General features: G+C 45.0%; 1 protein-coding gene across 2 annotated transcripts in view; it reads right to left on the reverse strand.

The window, feature by feature from the left end:
• Positions 1-21,823, reverse strand: part of piezo1 (piezo-type mechanosensitive ion channel component 1) — a 56,519-nt gene that overhangs the window by 11,972 nt on the left and 22,724 nt on the right. Inside the window, exons 3-22 of one of the 2 annotated variants that reach the window (XM_020052878.3) lie at positions 15,126-15,248; positions 13,183-13,225; positions 12,742-12,889; positions 8,132-8,327; positions 7,703-7,916; positions 6,847-7,021; positions 6,636-6,743; positions 6,345-6,524; positions 5,934-6,194; positions 5,423-5,528; positions 5,085-5,263; positions 4,612-4,760; positions 4,292-4,450; positions 3,929-4,032; positions 2,730-2,893; positions 2,443-2,619; positions 1,055-1,180; positions 655-855; positions 338-542; positions 152-256 (exon numbers count right to left, since the gene is read on the reverse strand). In XM_020052878.3, the coding sequence (XP_019908437.2) occupies positions 152-256; positions 338-542; positions 655-855; positions 1,055-1,180; positions 2,443-2,619; positions 2,730-2,893; positions 3,929-4,032; positions 4,292-4,450; positions 4,612-4,760; positions 5,085-5,263; positions 5,423-5,528; positions 5,934-6,194; positions 6,345-6,524; positions 6,636-6,743; positions 6,847-7,021; positions 7,703-7,916; positions 8,132-8,327; positions 12,742-12,889; positions 13,183-13,225; positions 15,126-15,248 (3,123 nt within the window). Of the gene's footprint in view, positions 1-151; positions 257-337; positions 543-654; positions 856-1,054; positions 1,181-2,442; positions 2,620-2,729; positions 2,894-3,928; positions 4,033-4,291; positions 4,451-4,611; positions 4,761-5,084; positions 5,267-5,422; positions 5,529-5,933; positions 6,195-6,344; positions 6,525-6,635; positions 6,744-6,846; positions 7,022-7,702; positions 7,917-8,131; positions 8,328-12,741; positions 12,890-13,182; positions 13,226-15,125; positions 15,249-21,823 lie in introns of both variants that reach the window. The other variant, XM_010881298.5, reaches the window with a different exon arrangement.

Here is a 21,823-nt window from a genome sequence, read left to right on the forward strand (position 1 = left end):
CATCCATCAACAACCAATAGGAGGACCAGGCACATCCATCAACACCTATGATGTGGACCGGACTACCATCAACATCAACCAGGAGGACCAGGTCATAGCATTAGTAGGTGAAGAGCTCACTGAGGTCAAGGGTCAGACACATAACACTCACCAATGAGGTTCTTGGAGTTGGGGATGGTGTAGAAGTCAGGAAGGTAGATCCATTTAATGAGTGCCGAGTTGATCATAACTGGGGTTTTCCAACGCCAGGGGTAGTCTGTAGAGGAAGAGAGAGACAGTCAGGTTGGTGATGTGGTTGACTGGCTACAAAGGTGACCCATTGAGGTAGCCCACTCACCCATACATAGAGCTGGGGGAATGCCCACACACAGTATATACTGGTAGATCATGAAGATGCTGAGGAACAGGCAGTACTTGGGCCAGATCTGAGCGATGGCTGCCCGACGACGCTGTACCATGATGGCCACCAGCCAACAGCCATGGCTTATGACCAGGAAGTTCATCCGCTGGCCAATAACATTCACAGTCATCAGGAAGCAGATCTTAACACAGGGACAGAAAAAAACATGAAACATTATGAATACAAAAGCATGGGGAAGTACACCAAAATTCATGAAAACACTTCTGAATTTTTACTCTCAGCGAGAGGCCTACCTCCAGACCAAACTTATAGAAGCTGTAGTTGAGCAGGTACTTTATGCAGGCCAGCAGATCCTGATCCAGTGTGTCTCTGGTCGCCTGAGGGAAGATGGCTGGGATGATGGGAGCGGACTTCTGCTGCTGCTTGTAGTGGTGAGCCTGGTGGCGGTACACTGTGGCCTCAAACACTAGCAGCATCAACACCAGCAGGTGGTTCTGGAAGGTCACAGACAAGACTGCATGAGCCAGGCCCAGTGCACTTTGACCCAGAATCAGGGTTGGGGTAAATTCCTTATTAATCACAGTCAATTCAGAAAGTCAGTTGAATTCCACATTTTCTCAGTGACATGATATTAGAACCACAGTCAAAGCACTGCCCCTTAGAGAGTTAAAAATGGAAGAAAACGTATGTCACCTTGGTATAGCCCAGTACTGTGGCATCTTTCCTGAATCCAAACCAGTTGGCTGGGTCCACGGGCTCTCTGTACAGTGTGGAGTTCAGGACCTCCCGATCATTCAGGTTGGTTTCATTGGCCAAGGGCTGTGACATAGAAAGAGAAATTACAAGGGATAGGAAAGTGAGGGAGAAAGTAAAGAGAGGGACATAAAAAAGGAAATTAGGTGTGTTATTGAAACTCAAAGAACTGTTGTTTATAAAACCGGTGTTGGCTTGAGAAACACTGAGGTTTGCCGCAGACGTTTTCTAAATCTTTAATTTTGGAACACTTTGATGTGACCTGTGGAATGAACAAGGCATTGTCAGCACCAGAACCACACGCATTTGAATTGCAGTTATCTTTCTTAGTCTCTTCAATCATACATCCACAGTGTTGCTGTCACACCTTCCCTGTAAGGGACTCATTATAACAATCCAGGCTGTTGTATCAATGGAGGGGTAACCAATATGAGCAAAGTCATTTTTGGAAAACAAATGTGACATATGGAATGCACATGGAATACTGGCATTGGAACACCAGTGTCTCTGAGATAGTACATTTGAATGGCACATGGTTACCTGAATCAGTCTCACTAGTGATGTGTTGCACATCACAAGCAAAATAATTTGTATAATTTTCCATAAAAGCTGTCAAATATGTTTTGGCTTTGCTATACCAAAACATTTGCCACACGAAAAGAGTATGGCTTTGTGTTCATGGTTAGTCCTTTACAATGAAGAAAATATGTATTTTGTTCAAGACTGGGCATTTTAAGCTTCACCTGATACAGACAGTGGTAAAACATGGGGATTCTAACTCCCGCTGCAGCAGTAGATGTGCACTGGAGAAAGAGGATAAGACCACTGCACTGCCACAGGCCACACAACATATGTGGTTTACAGGAGCTAAAAGATATACTGTATAGAGAATTCTGGTACAAATTTGAGGCAATCTTGAGGGTCCATTAATAATGTATTATTAATTATTAATGATGTAATAATATTAATTTTTATTATTATTATTAATTATTAATTATTCACAGAAATTATTTGCCATATGGGTATAAGCCATCAGACTTAATGTATCATAAAAACAAATGGGCTACAGTCAGAATGTCTCACTAGAAATAATGGAAAAACTAAACAAACTAAACACTCCTATAAACAGCCGTAGAGCCGTCAGACTAAACACGTTAACAGTATTCACCCATGAAACGTCCTGTAATTAGCACCGAGGGGTGAATGCTAGCACAGTGTGTACTCAGCAGAACGCTGGCAGCAGGAGTGTGTGAGAATGCTATCAATAAACAGAGAGAACAGATATGTGCCCTTGAAAGTGTTTGTGTAATTCCAGACTGTTGTCTCACCACAGTGCAGTTGTTGGAGTATTCTGCGGGGTTGACAACGCTGAGCTGGTAGAGCATCTTGCAGACGATGATGACACAGACCCAGACAGTGGACAGACAGGAGGCCATGTGACGGAAGCGGATGAAGGGCATGGCAAAAGCCCAGAGAACCACTAGAACCAGATTCATCACCGACGGCTGAGAGAAAGAATGAATGAGACATTAGAAAGTGTAAGGGATTCTGGTTCCCTTCTCACAACAGACAACTAAAGAGTCGTGTTGGTGTGTCCAGGCTGTGGACTACTGACCTCTCCCAGAGCCACCCAGACCACGAAGAAGGCCACTATCTTGAGGATGTGTTGCTCCAGAACCCTCCAAATGAACACCTGGATCTGAGTGAGCGTGTCAGAGAACTTTCTGAACAGAACTATCAGCCTGTTCACCACTAAACCCCACTTACTGGGCATCATCTCTGCATGTCATAGAGAGACAAAGGAAAAAAAGTGCAAATGGTGCAATGATAAGAATGCAGAACAAAAGCTCACAACTTCTTACAACTTTTTGGTAAAAAAGGTAGTGTGAGGTAAAATAAATAATTAGCAAAACAAATTGCACAACTGAAACAGGAAATACTTGGGAAATGAGTATAAAGACAGAGTAAAAGGACAATCTTAATTGTAACTGCTAGCTAAGTTTAAAGAAATGTCAGCTTACTAGCTAGCTAACTAACTGTTTACTGGTGGTAATCATAGCAATGAAGGCCAAGACCAAGAGCAGCAGTCAGCCCAGCTCCACACAACAGTTCTATCCTTCCCTGACTGCCTACGACCACACCACCATGAACCTGCTGTTAGCTCTCAGTGGCACAGGTTACTGAGCTAAGGGAGCAGCTCCACACATACACAAAGCATCTACAGGACTCTGCTACAGGAGCTGAGACAGCATTATCACAGCACTGAAGAGATAAAGACCACCATGACGAGAGAGACAGTGAAGGTAAAAGAGATGAAAGACTCCATCACCAGCCAACAAACAATAGCAATAGACAACAAGGTGACATGGCCGTCATCATTCACTCTAGTGGGAACCACAACCAAGAATGTATACGTTTCCCCAACCATAAGGTGTCCATAATATAGTGGCTATAAGCACTTGACACACTCCACATCCTGTCAGAGCCTGATTTTGGCACATCAGCCTAGATAAAAATGTACACTGGCACTACTGCAAAAGGACCAGGTGAGAGTAGGCAGCCTGGTCAGGAGACAACCACTCCGTCCTGAGGAAGCTGATAGTGGGGATGTTCGCCAAGACTCGCAAAGAGCAGCAGAGCGCAACAGGGCAACGCCGGGCTTGTTGAGCCAATTTACACAAAATCCACTTCCCTGTTCCCAAACTCTGTCCTACACCGGTTTTGTTTGTACGACATGTCAAGCACTGTAGAAATATAATATACAGTATTAAAGGGCTACAAGAGTCTCAGCGCAACCACAATGTCTGTGCTCACCATAATCCTCCGATTCATCATCCAGATCCATCACCATTTCCTCCTCCTCAAACACTGCCCCATCAGTAGAGTGGACAACCTCTGGTCTGTGGCGGTTCCTCTTCCTGAGGGATCAAATCATAACATCAGTTTATGGGCCTTTTTTTTCCTACAGAGGGGAATTTCAATGGGGGACCGTGGCTCTGTCTGGCAGTAGTATTAAAAACTGATGAACAGCACCTGACGGAACCCTCATTAGGAACCCTCATTAGGTACTTCATTAGGAATATTTTGAATTAATGTTCTAAGAGAGAGCACATCATCCATCATCCCATGTCTGGCTCGGAGTCACACTGCTTTGGGAGGAGCCTGAAGGGAGCGTGCCTATGAATGGGCGTGACGTGGTCCAAGTCTGTGATCTTCATGAAGGGTTTGTGGAAGTAGTGAAGCTGCAGGATGCAGGCCAGCAGGAAGAAGCCTGGGATTAGGATGCTGGTGAACAGCTCTGACAGCTTAAAGGTCTCCAGCCCGATGTCAGCCAGCCTGCAGGGGAGACAGAGCAGCAGAACCGAGTTACAGAGGTTTCTAAAATACTTGGATGGATGTCACACCCAGACCCAGGATATAATATGGTGAAGTGGATGAGAACTGAGGTTGATATTTAAGAAATACACTTTTTTTTAAGGGGGGCGGGGTATACATACTGCTCTTCTGTAAAGCCAGTGAAGTTCTTCCAGTAGGCAGGAAAGTCCTCAAACTGGAAGGTGTATATGGTGATAAGTACCAGCATGGTGTAGGCCACCACCAGCCACCAGAAAACCTTGAGCAGCCTTCTCCACAGAGAGTAGTAGACCTGAGGGTAAAGCGAGCACCGGACAACAGCAACCGCTGTTAACATGTCACAGAATAGTCAGTTTAAGCACAGGTTAAAGAGGTCCTTTTCTCAACTGACCATGGGGAATATGGCCTTAGAAAAAATGTGGTTGAGCCTGTGTTCCTTTCCTTTTAGTTTGAGATGTGTAGTGTGGTTGAGAGTAGAGCACAGCAGACCAAATATAATTACACAATAAATCAAAATAAATACAATGTAGGAAATGAAGTGAGAATGGAGTTTGTGACCGGATCACAGTGTAAAAGACTTGGCCATGTTACATTTGGAATGATGATCCGTATATACCTGGTAGAGGCAGAGACATAGCAGGAAGAGCAGCATGTAGATGATCTTGTAGCCTACAAGCTTGCCCGCAAAGCTGACCATGATGAACATGCCTCCACATACATAGATCCAGTACTTGGCATAGCAGCTCATCACCAGTCTGCCCACCACCTTTAGAACAGACTCGTTCCGCCCGCTCTCTTCTTTTGACCCATAGGAAAAAAAGCACCTTGTTTATCAGGCGGGAACGTGAATTTTAAAACACACTTTCATAAAATCCTTACTGAGATCCGATAGATGGTTGACTTGACAAGAGGACTGCCATTAGGTAATATCTAAGAGGGTGTAGTCCAACCTACCTCCGGTGGTGACCTCTTGTAGCGGGGTAGACTTGCTTTTTTTCTTACTGAAGTTGTCCTTCACTGACTGGCGCAGGAGCAGCCAGAACGTCAGCGTGTATAGCAGCTGAAAGTATTGACAAAACACACAGAACGTGAGAAAAGCTAAAAGATGAGCCACCATTGGTCTACAGTCTAGACACTGTTTGGGAGACAGGCTAGATGGCCACACTTGTTTTGAACCTTTAACAAAACGCCTTTCTCAAAGCTCGACATCATACGGAGGAGAGTATGGGCTTTGCACTGCACTGCATGTTTAATAGAAGAGATTTAATGAGTGGGTGAATTTTCCCGGTAGGAACTAAATAAGACCTCTGCAACACGTTTGCTGACCGTTTCAACAGAACACAAAGCACAGCACTATCGTTTTCAGACCAGTGCGTAACAGGCCACAGTGGGTGTCATTTCCCAGATCCTCTGAACCCCTGCTGAGCCTGGACTCTCTACCACCACAACCCCTCTCTCTCCTCACCATGGCCCCCAGGCGGAGGCAGGGGTACTGGGCTCGATCCAGGCCCAGCTGCTTAAGGCTCATGGTGCCCACGGTGCGAGGCAGCTCCGGCTGCAGCTCCATAGCCCAGACGTACTGCAGGAAGCACAGGGCCAGGCCGTACAGCAGGATGAAGGGAGAGCACAGCGTGGCGAAATGGCGCCTCGCACGCAGCATCCAGATCAGACACGCCCACAGCAGCAGAACAAAGGTCAGCCAGCTGTGGTAGGTGATGCTCCACACCTGCCAGGGGAGCATCATGGGAGATGGAGTTCAGGTTAGACGTGACACAACCTGACTAAGATCTTCAGTCACAAGGCACAAGTGTGAGTAGCACTATCAAGACAGGCATCAGAGGAGTTGTAATCAGTAGAGACAGGATTTCCATGTTACCATCATGGCGATAAGAGCACACACGTAGCTCTGCTGCATGACCACTCTACCCAGCAGCTGCAGAGGATGGTCCTCGCGCTGTCCACCAGGGGCACTACTGAGCCCTGGGCCCAAGTCCTGATGACTGGAGCCGTTGGTGACCGTGTGCTCGATGGGCTCCGCCATAGAGAGGAGCATGTGCTGGAATACATAGAGAACGTGCCTTTACAAAACCCCCGATACACACTAAGATCGGTCATGTAATGGCTGCTTGGAATAGGGCATGGGTGCCACGGGTTATATAGTGCCCACCTCGGTGTCGTCCTGGCTGGGTTGTCGCTGAGAGGACCAGGGCCGGAGCTCCACCTCCTCTCCTCCACCAGGCTCTGTCACACGGTCCACCCGGGCCTCCTTCTCACCCTGTCGTGTAGATACATAATCGGTAAGCAGAACACGTCAGTCAACACACAGGTATGTTTCACTTCCGGGTCAGTTAAGTTTAGCCGAGCGTTGACGCCAGCACCTTGTCGGCCGATCCTTGGTGGCCCCCGATCTTCAGGACCGTCGCCACGGTGACGTACAGGAGAAGCAGGATGCCCGGGTTGACGTAAACAGGCCAATCATGCTCCGTGTTGAGGTTAAGGTCGTAGGAGGCGGAGCAGTTGCCGGGTTTGATGATATCCTTAAGGCCAAATAGTCTGGGGTTCGAGAGGGGGCGACAGGACATGTGTCACAGAAGCCTGTATACTGGGGGTACATTTCTGAAGCAATGGTTTCTCCTGTGAACCATCATCAGATGATGGAGGGCTCATAACAGATGATGGAGGGCTCATAACAGATGATGGAGGGCTCATAAATGATGATGGAGGGCTCATAACAGATTATGGACGGCTCATGCACTGATACCATATATCATAGCTGCTGTGGCAGAAGGAAGGTCAGGTTAAGGTATTGGGTGGAGAGGTACACTGGGAGCTGACAGTGACTAACAGCCAGGTAGATCACAGATGTCTCCCTCCTTGGAGGGCTGAATAACAACAGCCCCACCCCTCTCTCCAGTACCTTAGGCCATAACCCCTAAGGCCCTGTCACGGAATGCTACAGGACGGCTTTACGACTGCAACCCCCCACCCCCCTCGCGCTATCAGATCCCAAGGAGTAAGACAGCTCTCTGGAATTTGCTCATGCTCCAAAACAACTTGCCAGTAATTCCTCACATAGCTTTGGGCCTCACTTGACTCCTCCCCCAAGACTGAGCCTCAGCCAATTCAATGTGCTGGCAGGTAAGAACTATTGCAACAAATCCCAACCCAGGAAACTAGGAAGATACTCCAAAATGACTAATGCAGAATGAATTCTCACAGGTGAGGCAAACTGACCTGGCCCATAAGCTGGCTGGTGGGAAAATCCCCTGGGCAATGGGGCACTGGTACATGTAGAGGACCACCAGGTGGCCCGCCGTGAAGAAGCCCACCATCACACACAACGTGTTGAAGCCCAGGTGGCTGATGGGAAAGTGGCAGGCCCACCACGTGCACACACAGATGAAAAGCAGGAAGTACATTGAGGAGAAGGCAGAGGGCAACGTGATGCCTGGAGAAGAACAGTAGCGCACATTGTTTCTCAGAACAACAACACATTGTACTCAAAGCAGTTCCCCCATCATCTCAGGCCCATATTTCGCAGTGTATTCATTTAAGAAAGAAAGACACATATGACTTATTTCACCTGTACATAGTTGACTACCAGTATGTACATTTCCTTATATAATCAAGTGGCAATACAGGGTTAATCCCTCCTGCTCTCACCAGCCAGGGCCAGCAGAGTGATAGCCAGGATCCGGCCCAGGTCCCGCAGGACCTTCTGGGCTGTGGCTCGAAGCCGGGCTGCCAGCTGCTTTGCACGGGTCGTTGCAGAAACCACATCATCCCCAGGGTCACTGGGAGACAACCTGCCTTCCTCGTCTCCTTCTTCTCCCTCCTCCTCTCCCTCCTCATCCTCTCTCTGTAAAGAACAAAATATGAGGCATATGTCATTTCATGACCAGACAATAATTTTTTTTGTTTTTGTTTAAGCAGGAAGTCCTATTGAGACCAAGGTCTTTGCTGCAGAAAAGCCCTTTGACAGTGCAGTTAGACATAAATACTTAAGAGACAATTATCATTCAGTGCCAGCTACTGTATATCCTGTTATCAACAACAATTCACGTTTATGAGGAGAATCGTGAGCTAAGCATGTATCAACCATACCTGAACAATACTGAGCTTGTTAACATTACAGGGCTACCTGGTAAATTAACAAATACATTACAATAATAATGCACATTCATTCTTATTTGTTTTTTAGACCAGGCACTACTGTATGTTCATTCCTATTCATCACACACTAGGGTCCCAGAGTTGGCCAAAACAATGCAGGCTATGGTGTCTGCCTCCAGCTTGTTGAAAAGGATAATAAACAGGATTAACGAAATGATAACAGAGGGACTATAAAACATATCAATCTTAGAACTTAGTTACAGACTTGATTCGTGCACAAGCTTGTAACAGTGTTAGGCAAACCTCTTGAAGACACCAACCGTCAGGTGTCATGGAAGTCCTAAATTCATGTGAGGCTGTTTATCAAGTTCTCAACTGTTACCATGGAGAGTCTTTTTGGCAGTACTTTTCTCAGGAGACATACCGACGGCCTCTGGGCCTGTGGCGTCGGCCGCTACCGTGATGGAGAATGTTCCCACTGAGAGACTGAGTAGACAACCAGGACGACAGTCCCGAGCACACTGGGCCATTCTGTCACTCTAACCCCGGGTTATCAGGTGAGACAGTAATGAGGCATAGAAAACCATCTGTCACTCACAGCTGTTAGCTTGGCACTGTACCAACGTGAGAGCGATAAAGGGACTGTTTGTGTTTGTGTGAAATCCTGGTTTTCCTATACGTAAAGGGACCAGAAGTCCCTAAAAATACAGTAAAACCTTACAGTTTGGTCCCCACAAGTTTAGGTTACGGTGGTTAGGGTAAGGTTAGGATTAGGTAAGGTTAAGGGTAACCAGGCTGAGAATCACTGTTCTGTATTGCTGTAAAACTGTACTGACCTCCCTGACTAGATTGGGTATTCAACCACATGATTCTACCACCACAGAATTAATTAACAACTGTCCCTGATGACCAGGGAATACCACCACTATTCTTGGTTTCAAAAGACTCAAAATCATCATCTGTCAAATCACTGTGACGGGCCAACAAGTGGTGGCATCGGTTGCCACAACACCACAGTGCCATCTGCCCGATGAGTCACATCCTGCTTTTTATGCAGTCTGACTCATTCTACTGTGTCTCCTGTTGTAAATACACTGTACATGGCATACGTTCTGTCCACAGCCACTAACCTCATTGCGCATGGCTGTATTTGTGCATGGCTGTTCTAGAACTGTATGTGGGACATTGATATGGATTGTCATGACCCAAATAAGGGTCGTGAACAGACACAATACTGGAATGAATCAACCAACCAGTCCTAGCTAATACTCTCCAGATAGTGTGATTGAATACAGCTCAGGATATCTGGTTACAGATAATAGGTCTCAAGATGTTTGGGTAGCGTGGCATGGACGATAATCTGTCTGTTAAAAATTCTGAGAAGACGATTTAAAAATAGAGGATTTTCCATGAAGTAAAGTTTCAGATCCTAATTTGCGTTCTGCATTTTAAGTTGTAATGCTGGAGGAGAATTAAGGATTTGTTTCCATTCAAATTACTGCTGGTCATAGCAGGTCGGGTTATAATGCTGTTTCAAGTGTCCGCTCGTCTGGGAAGAGAAAGAAGACCGTTGTCTTAGGAAAAATCAGATACCCAATGTATTACCAGACCATATCCTCCTCCATTCATCGATCAGTGGCCATGATCAGTTCATCCCTTTCCTTAGCTAAACCATCAGCGGTAAGCACAGAACTCCTAACGATGTAGTACAGTACAGGAGGGACAGTGTGACGTTTTTGTCTGTGAGTGTTGGAATATTTGGTTTTGTATGTGTGCTGCTCTGTCTGCTCTGGGGTAGAAGCAGACACCCCCACAGAGCATTACCTCTCTAGTCTAGGCACATGCTTGACTCTCAACTTCTCTTTTGTTTCTGGCGCCACGCTTCCCTTTAAGGTCTATTATTGTCTAAAAACAGATAAGTGCCATTTGAGGCAACAAAGTCAAGCACCCAGAAAATTCCTTTATGCTAGGGTAAAATTTCTTTACGCTTCTTTCCAAAAGACTGTCAACCTTACTGGCCTGCATTCAGTACTCTCTTCCCCCATCTTGCAATTTCCTCTCCTTTTCTCACAGTCCTAATTCTCTCCAACACATCCCAGGTCTGGACAGCGCAGCATCGGGAGTGAGGGAGAGAACTACTGTTCGGTGCTTTTGGGTGAACTATCCCAGCAGGGAGAACGCCATGGCACCCAAATGCAGGGCTTAAAGGCGGGGCTCGCTCTAAGTAGGCGTCTGTCTGAATGACGTGTGGTCTGAGCGGACTGGAGGCTGAACCCTGGCACCCATTCAACAGCCAGCACAATGGAAAGAGGACTCAGTCAGACAAACCAGAAATATGGATTTCCTCTCACTGACACCAACCGTTATAACAGACAGAGGCAGCAGAATTCTGTTCTCTTCATGTAGCTAAGTAGTGGGCTGAAGTCATGGACACGAGAGGTATCAGAGCAGCTACGCTGTTTGTTCACTGATTGAGCTATGGGGCTTTTTTCCCTTTCTGACACAGATTTGGGCTGGCTGTGTTTGTTTGGGTGGTTGCCCTGGCTGCGACGGGAGTAGAAAGCTGTAGCGCTGTGGGCAGCTGTACAGGAAGAGTGCTCAGATGGCACGAGGCAAAAGAAAGAACAAAAATGGAAGGGAAAAAAAGCACAAGTTGAGCAAGAATGACTGTAGGCTGAAGAGAGAAGGACGCTTGGGACTGTCAACGACAATAAAAAGGGGTAAAAAAGCACTTCCTGTGTGAATGAGTGAGTGAGTTGGAGATAGCCGAGGGGTAGGTGGCAGCATTAAGTCTGGCGACCTCTTGGTCCTCCAGGCAGGCGGAGGCTTCCCTGGTCTCCCACACTGCGGAACGAAGCCCAACTGAAACAACAGCTACCTCTGTCATCAGAACAGGCCACAAGTAACCTCCCCATTAGCTCACTGTCTGCCTCAGTAACAGTAGAACAAACAAACACTGACACACTGGCCATGGGTGAAACGTGTACTGTAACTAATGCCGCATCACCACAAGACTGGTTTGCTTAAAAGAAACAATGCTGTTTCATATTAAAGACAAAGCTCTACAGACTACAATGCTGTTTCATATTAAAGACAAAGCTCTACAGACTACAATGCTGTTTCATATTAAAGACAAAGCTCTACAGACTACAATGCTGTTTCATATTAAAGACAAAGCTCTACAGACTACAATGCTGTTTCATATTAAAGACAAAGCTCTACAGAGAACAACAGTTTCTTATGCCTGTCCTCTTCTGACTGTAAGTGGCCCTGGATACATCTGATAAATGACTCAAATGAAAACATGTTGCTCATAAGCTGACATTCAGTGAATCTGTTTTCACCAAACGTAAACTAATTTCAGTACAACCAATAGTAATCTGTCGGTTTTAAAACCCAGACTTCCTTTTATGGAAGCATGGGGCTGCAAGTCTTGTGAGATCCAATCGTGAAGATCCTGAATGTAATGTAATAAATACAATTTAGAATATCCACACAATTATTAAGTAATGTCAACAGTTATGTCTCACTGCAGTTTGTAATACGATTGAAGCAATTCAATTATATACAGTTGTGTTTGGTTAATTTAGAATTTGTTAACTTCAAAACGTTGTGGAAGGGCTGGAGACCAGAGCATGGGTGAGGCACAGATGGCCTACTCAGCTCAGACATTCAATCCAGCACTAAAGGCTGTGATCAGGGATAGCTCAGCCGTATCCCTCCTCTTTAATCAGAGACAAGACATGGGGTGCTAGAGCATTGAATGTCCCATTTTCTGAACAGAGTGGTTTGACTACTGAATGCCAGTTGGCTGAAAGCCAATGTATGAGATCACAACCTGTTGCTGTCCTCACTTTGATTCCCAGAACAAGGCAATTTTTATTGCTCTTCATGGCTCATATCATTACCAAGTAGAACCATGTACAGCCTTTGTTTTTAATGTGTTTCTGGAATGTTGTACCTTGGGCCTCCATTAGGACAGGTGTGTGTGTGTTTAGAAGGGGTTTAATGACAGTTGAGTGGGAGAATTCAGTTGAGTGGGAGAACTATCCTGCTGGAGGAAAGCCATAATCCTTTACCAAATGTTTTGAAAAGCTCTAACCTTTTCATTGCCTTTCATTCCATACCCACACTTAAGAACTGTACAGGAAACCACTCACCCCCCATTGAGAGTCCAACAGTACCGGCAGGTCTTCTCCCTTCTTCAGCAGCCTGTTGCAGGCCACCAGGGTTATTAGGGAGATCACAAACACGCCCAGGTCAGGGGTCAGCAGACGCACCACATTCCACACGTCATCCAGGGGCAGCCTACAGGTCAGAAAATAAAAATCTACACATCTACTGGAGGCAGAGCTGACCAGAAGGCAGAAATAAATACAATTGGTTGACAATTGGAGAGGGTTGAGCTTGCATTTTCAAATTGTCCAGGAAAGCCCTAACTATAACCCATATCCGTTTTAAACTTCAAATGAGTGACTTCAGAGATGCTCTGTAAGCTCTGGCCTCTCTGCTGAATCAACCAATCACACAAATGTCTTCTTTCAGGGCAGATCTGTCTCCAGAACCTGTTTTGACTCAGTCCCCAGACATTCCTCACATACCTGGATACACCAATATGCCTCGATAACGTCTCCCACGAGCTACCTGGAACGACAGACAGCCTGTTAGGACAATCAGCACTCCCAGACCCCTGTATTCCTGCCCTGGAGTGTGGTTCCGGGATGGTCACGCCAGGTCTACCACCACAACAACAACGTGGAGTACAGCTGCAGCTACCACAGATGTCACCATAAGCCTCAGGTAACTCTGGGAGGAAGCCACTGGATCAGTGTTTAAATGAGTTGGTGAGGAGCCCGGCATGGAAAGACTGATGCTGGAGTCAGCATGGTGAACTAGCTCACATGGTCCAGGGAAGAAAACATGACATCAAAGAAATAATGCTTTAGCTTTTAAAGCTCCTTTTGGATTCATTTAATGGGGAAGGACAAAATACATCTAGACCACAAAACAAAATCCACATATTCCAGAGTGTAACTGTGTAGGCAGGGAGCCTCTGAATTCAGACCTGATAGCATTCCATACTGGTGGCTAATGACAGAGTGTTAGACTGACTGAAGAGAGCTGGACTTAACGTGTCAGAATAAATCAGAGGGAGATGCTATGATTTCATAATTTTGCCTAAACAGAAAATTTATTTAGGACCAAGGCCTCTGACAGAAAATATAGCGTCGATATAATATAAGTTAATATACATTACCGTTCAAAAGTTTGGGGTCACTAAGAAATAGGGTAACATGGGGCAATACACAAAGGTTACGTGATTTTTTTGTATGTTGAAGATGGCTATGCTTAGGGTAATGGATTATAAAGTAAAATAAAAGACTACAGTTGACAGATTCATTTGTATTTAATAAAATGTCTTTTTTAGGAAAGGTGCAATTTTTCTAGCTACTGAGGTAAGATATACCCCATGTTACCCTATCCTTGTTTTCCAAAGAGAAGCAAATTTTCTGTCCATTCAAATAACATCAAATAGATCAGAAATACCATGTAGATATTGTCAATGTTGTTAATGACTATTGTAGCTGAAAACGTCTGACTTTTTAATGGTATACCTACATAGGCCCATTATCAGCAACCATCAGTGCCATAGGTTTTTATTGCTAAACAAGGACTATGTGATCATTAGAAAACACTTTTGCAATTATGTTAGCACAGCTGAAAACTGTTGTGCTGATTAAAAAAGCAATACAATTGGCCTTTCGTTAGAATAGTTGAGTATCTGAAGCCTCAGCAATTGTTGGTTTGATTACAGGCTCAAAATGTCCAGAAACATAGAACTTCCTTCTGAAACCTGTCAGTCTATGCTTTTACTGAGTAATGAAGGCTAATCCATAGAAGAAAAACTGAACATCTTGTACAATGTTGAGAAAGGACTAGAATTAGACTAGAACTAGAAACTCTAATGTATTTGTGCTCCTGATCAGTTGTGCACCGGGGCCTCCCACTCCTCTTTCCATTCTGGTTACAGACAGTTTGTGCTGTTCTATGACGGGAGTAGTACACAATGTTGTACGAGATCTTCAGTTTCTTGGCATTCTCTCGTGTGGAATTACCTTTATTTCTCAGAACAAGAATAGACTGATGAGTTTCAGAAAGGTCTTTGTTTCTGTCATTTTGAGCCTGTAACACAACCCTCAATTGCTGATGCTTCAGATACTCAAATAGTCAAAAGAAGGCCAGTTTCATTGCTTCTTTAATCATCGCAGTTTTCAGCTGTGCTAACATAATTGCAAAAGTGTTTTCTCATGATCACAGTCTTTTAAATTGATTAACTTGGATTAGCAAACACAATGTGCCATTGGAACACAGGTTTGATGGTTGCTGATAATGGGTCTCTGTAATGGGCCTATGTATCAGCCCTGTGGTTTTCTTTTGAAAACAAGGACATTTCTTAGTAACCCCAAACTCTTTAACGGTAGTGTGTGTGTTCAGTATACAGTAAGACAATGAAGTGGCCTGTGGATGAAATTCATTTACTCACAGTTGTGTCCCAGGGCATCGTCCAGATCAGGGATGGTGTACAGGCAGATCTGGAAGGACACATGTGCCAGTAGGAAGAGAAGACTGGTGCCAAACAAAGCCTTGATTAAGCGTCCAGTATGACCTAGAGATAAAAGAGAGAGATGGATTAGACAGGAATAAGGGGGAGGTGTTGAAAATAAAAGGGAAGATGACATGTGTTTCTCCCTTCACTAAAGTGTCACAGAAATAGGAAATGTCAGGGTGCACAGATTTGGTGAACTGTAAACAAGACTGCAATGCATTGTGGGGTGTCCAGGTATAAGTGTTTTAAAAGGACCTGTCATGGTCTGACTGGAACTCTTCAACAGCATTCTCCCTTTCAATTATTCCTTCCTTTCCCTCCAGTCAGAACACATACTGAGATCAGAGACATTAAATCACAGTACCTTTAAACCAGCAGGAATTCCAATCGTCACAATAACGGGATTTTGCAAGGTGATTACTGAAAGAACACTGCTCTGTTAAAACACTGGTGTTTATTGTGAACAGTGAGTGGGTACATTAGACCATTATCGAAGCTGTGGACGGGCATGGAGGTACTGCCTGTGCCAATGTGCGCTTCTGACCATAAAATGCTCCCCTGCCAGCTCTACCCCTGAAGCACCTCCTACTTGCCACAGGTTTAAGGGAGGCCGCTTTGATTGGTCTCACCATAAAGCTGTCAGCTCCCATTGGAGGCATGAAACCGGACAGAAGCTTAACACACAGGCACAAACTCCCAATATAGTGAACGCTGTAGGTCCCTGTGGAATCCTGGGGGATTTTCTTTTAGAGGCGTTGACTGGCTCAGGAAAATTAGCAGCTACACCAAGTCAGTGTTAAGATTAAGATTTTTCGTTTTATAGGGCTGTTTTTCTCTGTGGCCGGCAGGGCCCCGGCTTGTTTAACAGCTTATTTTCTGCTCTACCACCCCCTCAATTATAGCAGACAGGAGAGTTATGTACAACCTTTATAGGCTAGGCTTATTCCTGATCCCAGATTTAGGTTTATATCACCTATTTAACCACATAACCCAATTTACCGTCATGACTAATGCTGGTGTACGTAAAAACTGATGAATATAGCATGCAACGTGGCATTTCTAGAAAGGACACCGGAGCAGTGGCAGACAGAAGCCTGCATTCTGAACAGTATCATAAAGAATTCCACGCACAGTGAACCACTCCAATCGGATTTCATGCGGAACCTTTGACGACATGAACTTCGTGTATCAGATCAAGCTCGTTCTTTCTCCCCCTCTCCGACTTTACAGGACCCAGATCTATCACAGCCTCCCTCGGGGTGGGACGTGTTTACCTTTCCACGAATGGGATGGAAAGAAACAAGAGACATGAGAGGCTGATTTAAATGTCATCCTGTGCACACACACAGCCGGCCTACCCAAGCCCACTGCTAATATTTATTGTTCTACCTTCTTGCGCAGACTTTGTGTATCCCCTACTTCATTGAGTGAGGTGTATTTACTATTACTGGGCTGAGCGGTTGTCCCACCTAGCTATGTTAACATTGTGTCACTATCCGTAAATGGCTCTAAATCGACTGAACGCCTAAAATGTAAATGTAACTCCTCAGTGTGTCTTTTGGAAAATAAGGCAAACGCCCAACAGAGGAATAATATGGGATGTGTTGTACATAATAGTTCAGGACCTAGTCACCCTGACTCAGTACACAAAGCTGCTGATGCCAGTCCCCTGCTCATGCACTGTGTGTGTGTGTGCGTGCACGTGTGTGTCGTGCCTGGAATCTTCAGCGTGTGTTCTGTAACCCAGTGTCAAGGGTCGCTGCGTTCTGTAAGTATTTACACTCTGGCAGCACGGGAGCCGGATGTCCACAACCGGACGTAACCGGATTGGTCAGAGGGAGTCGCTTTCTGTCGGAACGTTCTACGATTGTACTTGAAAACATGTCCAGGGTCATTCATCACCAAGCTGTAGACACAGCACATCCCTACCTCTCATACACCAAGGCCAGTGTCCACATGAATACTGATAGGATACTGCCTAATACATATTCTATTCGAGAGCAATATCTCAAGCTTCCGCTTCTGGATCAAGCCTGGCTTCATGTCGAATGCATGTACCTTGCGTAACGAGCTAAAGATACTCCAGAAAAAAAGGAGGGACAAGGAAATGAGAGATCGAAATGTAGACATTATAAGTGCTAATAAAGTTTAAATATTAATGGGAATCACAAAAACGATACTCAGTGTCATAATTGATTTGATTATAATAATATGATAATGCACAGCAGTATACAGTAGTTCAAACTATGAAGTGTACCTCAGTCCTACAGGACCAGCAGGGGTGGAAACAGAACCTCCTATGATGTTAGCAGGGTCCTGGCAAGGATATTTAACATCCATGTTCTGGGATACATCCTATGATACATTACTCTAGCACTTCTGCCAAGCCAAAGAATAATGACAATCCACCCAGAACTGGAATATGACTGTTTCAGAAGCCTCCTCCCACTGCACATATTGATTATCTAATTCAATTGGTTTCTTTTTATTAAATTTAAAGGCATTATTGGCAAGGAAAATACACATTATCACATCAAGTAGAAAAGAAGCAGCAAACGAGAAATAACAGAAGTGAATACCAAAACTTAATTTAATATACTGACGTTGCAAGTATACAATACACACAACATTCTCAGACTCTCTCCACTTGGGATTACTGTTCCTCTAAAGGGACTCCACTTCCGTAACGTGGCCCTAAATGGCCCAAGACGAAGTTGTAATGGAATACAGTCAGTGAGCCCCTAAGACTCTTTACAAGACCTGGGGTGTATGGAAAGCAGGGGGGTTGGGGGGGGGGGGCTGACTTTTCATGCCAGAGCAGGACTCCTGGGATGGAGACATAACTGAGGAGAGGCCGGCACATTGACCGAAATGGGTACTACCCAATCAAATGTGTTAATAAAGCCCTTTTTACATCAGGAGTTGTCACAAAACCCCAATATCAAACAACAGCAGTGTTGAATTTCAGTGGCTAGGAAAAGACATACTCAAACTCAACCTTAGTTACACAGGCCAAATTCTCGCAAATCAAAACATACGTCGTAATAAAATCACATCAATCTTCTCACAGGGATGACAATCATTAACAGCCATTACAATGTAGGTTTCACTTTGGGAAGCCCGAACAGAAGCCCCGTAGCGGTGGTCCAGACGAATGTCAGAGGTGGACACAGGCCTCTGGTAAGTGTAGTCTACTGCAGAGACCACACCCGGAATCGGTGAACTACAGGAGGACCCTTTCTGGGCTTTGTCTGTTTTATCCGTGTGTCATTATAGAGACATGAACAGTCTGGTGACATCTGTAAACCGCCCTCCTTGTATCGTATGTGCCTAAATACCTCATCAGAAACCTGGGGTGACATTACTACATTTCCATGAAATAGAATCGTTTAGAGGAATTCTCCATTTTATGAGGGCAGTGTTTTTTACCATGCCTGGTGACGTTAGTGCACCTGACGTGGAGGGTTAGGGTTTCTGTGGCCGGCTCGGTTCTAGTGGAAAGACAAACACTGTAGAGAGACCAGGGCATTATGTCTTAGACTCAGGCCGCTGAAAAACCACACAAATGTTACGGTTTGGTTTGGGGGTTATCCTGCAGTTGATGGCTTTATTTATTCTTTTAAACTATTCTGACTGAAGGGAACTGGAATAATAAAGTTGAAGAAATAGTCTGTCACGACTCAAAAATCTAACTGAGTTTCATCCCCGAAGGATGAGTGGACTCCTGCGGCTCTCTGGGCGATACTGTGCCGTGTTTATTTTCTTTCACAGAAAAAATCCAAACAAATTACTGATTTGGATTTACCTCATTTGTAGGGTGGGGGGCTTTTTATTTAAAAGTGGACCTCAGACTAACTAGCTTATTTTTCCAGCATGTGGTTAAAGGCTGGTTTAACTGGCTAGGGTAAACAGGGCTGTTATGGAAAGGGAAACATCATCCCAGGGCACAGAGGTAGGTCAACAAGGCCTTTCTGACTTACGCTGTATGGCTCCCTGGTCAAAACGACAGTAAGACGACATTCTGACGCTGTCATTTGCCATACTTACTAGAATATTCTCAATTTCTGTGGCTTTCAAGGAACCAAACTGTTGTTTTCAATCATTCTTAACTAACAAAGTAAGACTTCTAACAATCAGCAAAACATTATGGAGTGACCCTGTAGCTGATAAAGAAACAACTATTTGAACAATGGACAGACATGATTTACTGTGTTTCATTATATTATTTAATTTGTTCGGAGTGTACACGATGTCCCGCGGACTACGCCTTGTCGGCGCAGTCTTCTGACATCCTGTTGTAGCGCATTGCAACGTTGGTGTGAGAAAAGCAGCCGTTTACATGACCAGACTGCTGAAATAACAGCGGCGTGTGGAATCCCAGTTCCTGTTGGGAGAGGCGGAGGACAGGGCACATAGCAGGCACCCCTCTGGGAACGGCTCCTCTCTGGCCCGGTGGCCTCTCGATCCAACCAGGAGATACAGCCAACCAACCAGGACGCCACGGACCCTCACTCCTCCCACACAGCTTCCAGCGGAAGTTGGAAGAAAGGCTCGGCCTGGGACTTGTGGCAGTATGCAAAAATGTGAACAATTGTATAAGATATGATTGTTGGTGTCTTTTAATAAGCAATAGTAATGTCATTACTTCAAATCTTTACAGGCTTACATGATAAGTGGTAAATTGGATCACTGTTTTGATAGCATACTAGAGGCAGGTCTATCAGATATAAATTGAATGGGAGTAATGGGAGATCTGGTCATAGAAAGATGGAGTGGTCTCATTTATTACAGTATCAGCATTGGAACAGACATCCTCTGCATTCAGCTCAAGCTGCTAACTTGTCATCGACTGTATGGTCCCTTCCCAGTCTATTCTGTGGCCAGTGTAAACTATGGTTGGCCTTGAATCGTCACCCAGAGAGGCCCAGCCCGCTGTGCATATCCCTCACACCCTCTCATTTATCAGAAGTGACAGTCTGTGACAGTTGACTACTGGGGCCTTTGAAAGACTCACGATTCAACCCTAACAAAAGATACACCAAACCAAAAGAACGGAGGAGGCATTTCATTGTCCGCGTCTTAAATTGCAGTTTCACCTGAAAAAGGAAAACAGTGAATTTGAATGCAAAGCTGTCTCAGGTAGGGACTTTGAACAGCCCTTGCACGTTTAAGCAGAATACACTGAAGAGATTTGACACAACCTGAATAACATAACTGTGTTGGGAACACTTTAATCCAGAAGGCTCCAGACAGGTGCTTAATATTTGTCCTTTTACTTATCAGCTCTGACTGTAAAATACCTGGGATTTAGATAATGCGGAGCGAGAAACAGCAAATACTATTGTCAATGGGAATGTGAAACCCAGTGTATCAGGCAGTGTGTATTTGGGCTGGCCAAGAGCTGATAGGGACTTCAGGAGTCTTATTGCCGTCCTCTCAGTGGCTTCCCTGAATCCAGTGTTACCCCCCTTAACAGCGATACAGCTGGTGTGATCCACTTAACTGGGTCCTAGATTACGTTACTGAATGAATGACAACATGCAGTAAGACAGAGGGGGAGGACTGGAGCTCGGGTCCATGTATTGGCCTCATTGGAACTCGTACGGAATAAGCTTCATCAGTCTTTTTCTCCATCAATGGTGAGTGTGTCCATCACCACCAGATCTCAGGGCAGTACGACAGAAGGAAACAACTCGTTTTAGTCTCGGAGGAAAAGGCGAGCGTGGCTACCCTCCACATGGAGATTACAAGCATCTGGTCTCCGCTGGAGTCCCGAGCCAAGAAAATTGCTGATCATTTGAGGTAGTGAACAGTCCAACATGGTATTGTTTAAAACTGTTAATCCTCCATCAGGGTTCATTTAATAGAGGGTGCCAGGTTGGGATTTTCCTACAGGGAATTCTTTCCGCCAGCAATTCCTCCTGAAAGAACCCTCTCACCAGTTACACATACTCATTTCACCCAGGAATATAGCCATATGACCTGGCACAGCTTAACATTGTCAAATGTTCCCCTTTTCCCTTTTAAAAGAAACAGAGCATATTGACTCCAACATCACCATGACAGAATAGTAACTGAAGGCATCTTATTGTCATAATTTCCCCTCCCTTCCCTTCATGGAAAAAAATAACAAGAGAAAATGTGGAATTCAACAGCTTTAATGACCTAAAATTAGTGTGCTTCCTGTTCTGTGTTCATTTTACAGAAGAGACAGGAAAGGGTGATTCATTGAAGGCCTTATCACCAGTAAAGGACCAGATAGCGCCCATCGACAAACCAGTTGATAAGTTAGACAAACAAGCCCCTGTGGTGAAGGCTGGGTGCAAGGTTTGTGTGTCCGTGTGTGTCCGTGTGTGTGTGTGTCCACTTATCTGCACCGTTACAAATGTGAGCCATTATTTTCTATTGTTCCATTGCTACAGACTGTTGCCATATACTGTTTCCATAGACTGTTGCCATAGACTGCGACGCCAAAAAATATATATTTTCCAGACCTGAAATCATATTCACTGTTTATTGGTATTAGATGAAGAGCACACCAGGAGATGTCTGTCTAAATTAGAACAATATTTACATAGATGAAAGCAATGAAACCATGTGAGGTTTGCTGAGCAGGAGCACCGGATGTGACAAAG

Source organism: Esox lucius, chromosome 2 (genome assembly GCF_011004845.1).
Source record: "Esox lucius isolate fEsoLuc1 chromosome 2, fEsoLuc1.pri, whole genome shotgun sequence".
Classification (NCBI taxonomy): Eukaryota; Metazoa; Chordata; class Actinopteri; order Esociformes; family Esocidae; genus Esox; species Esox lucius.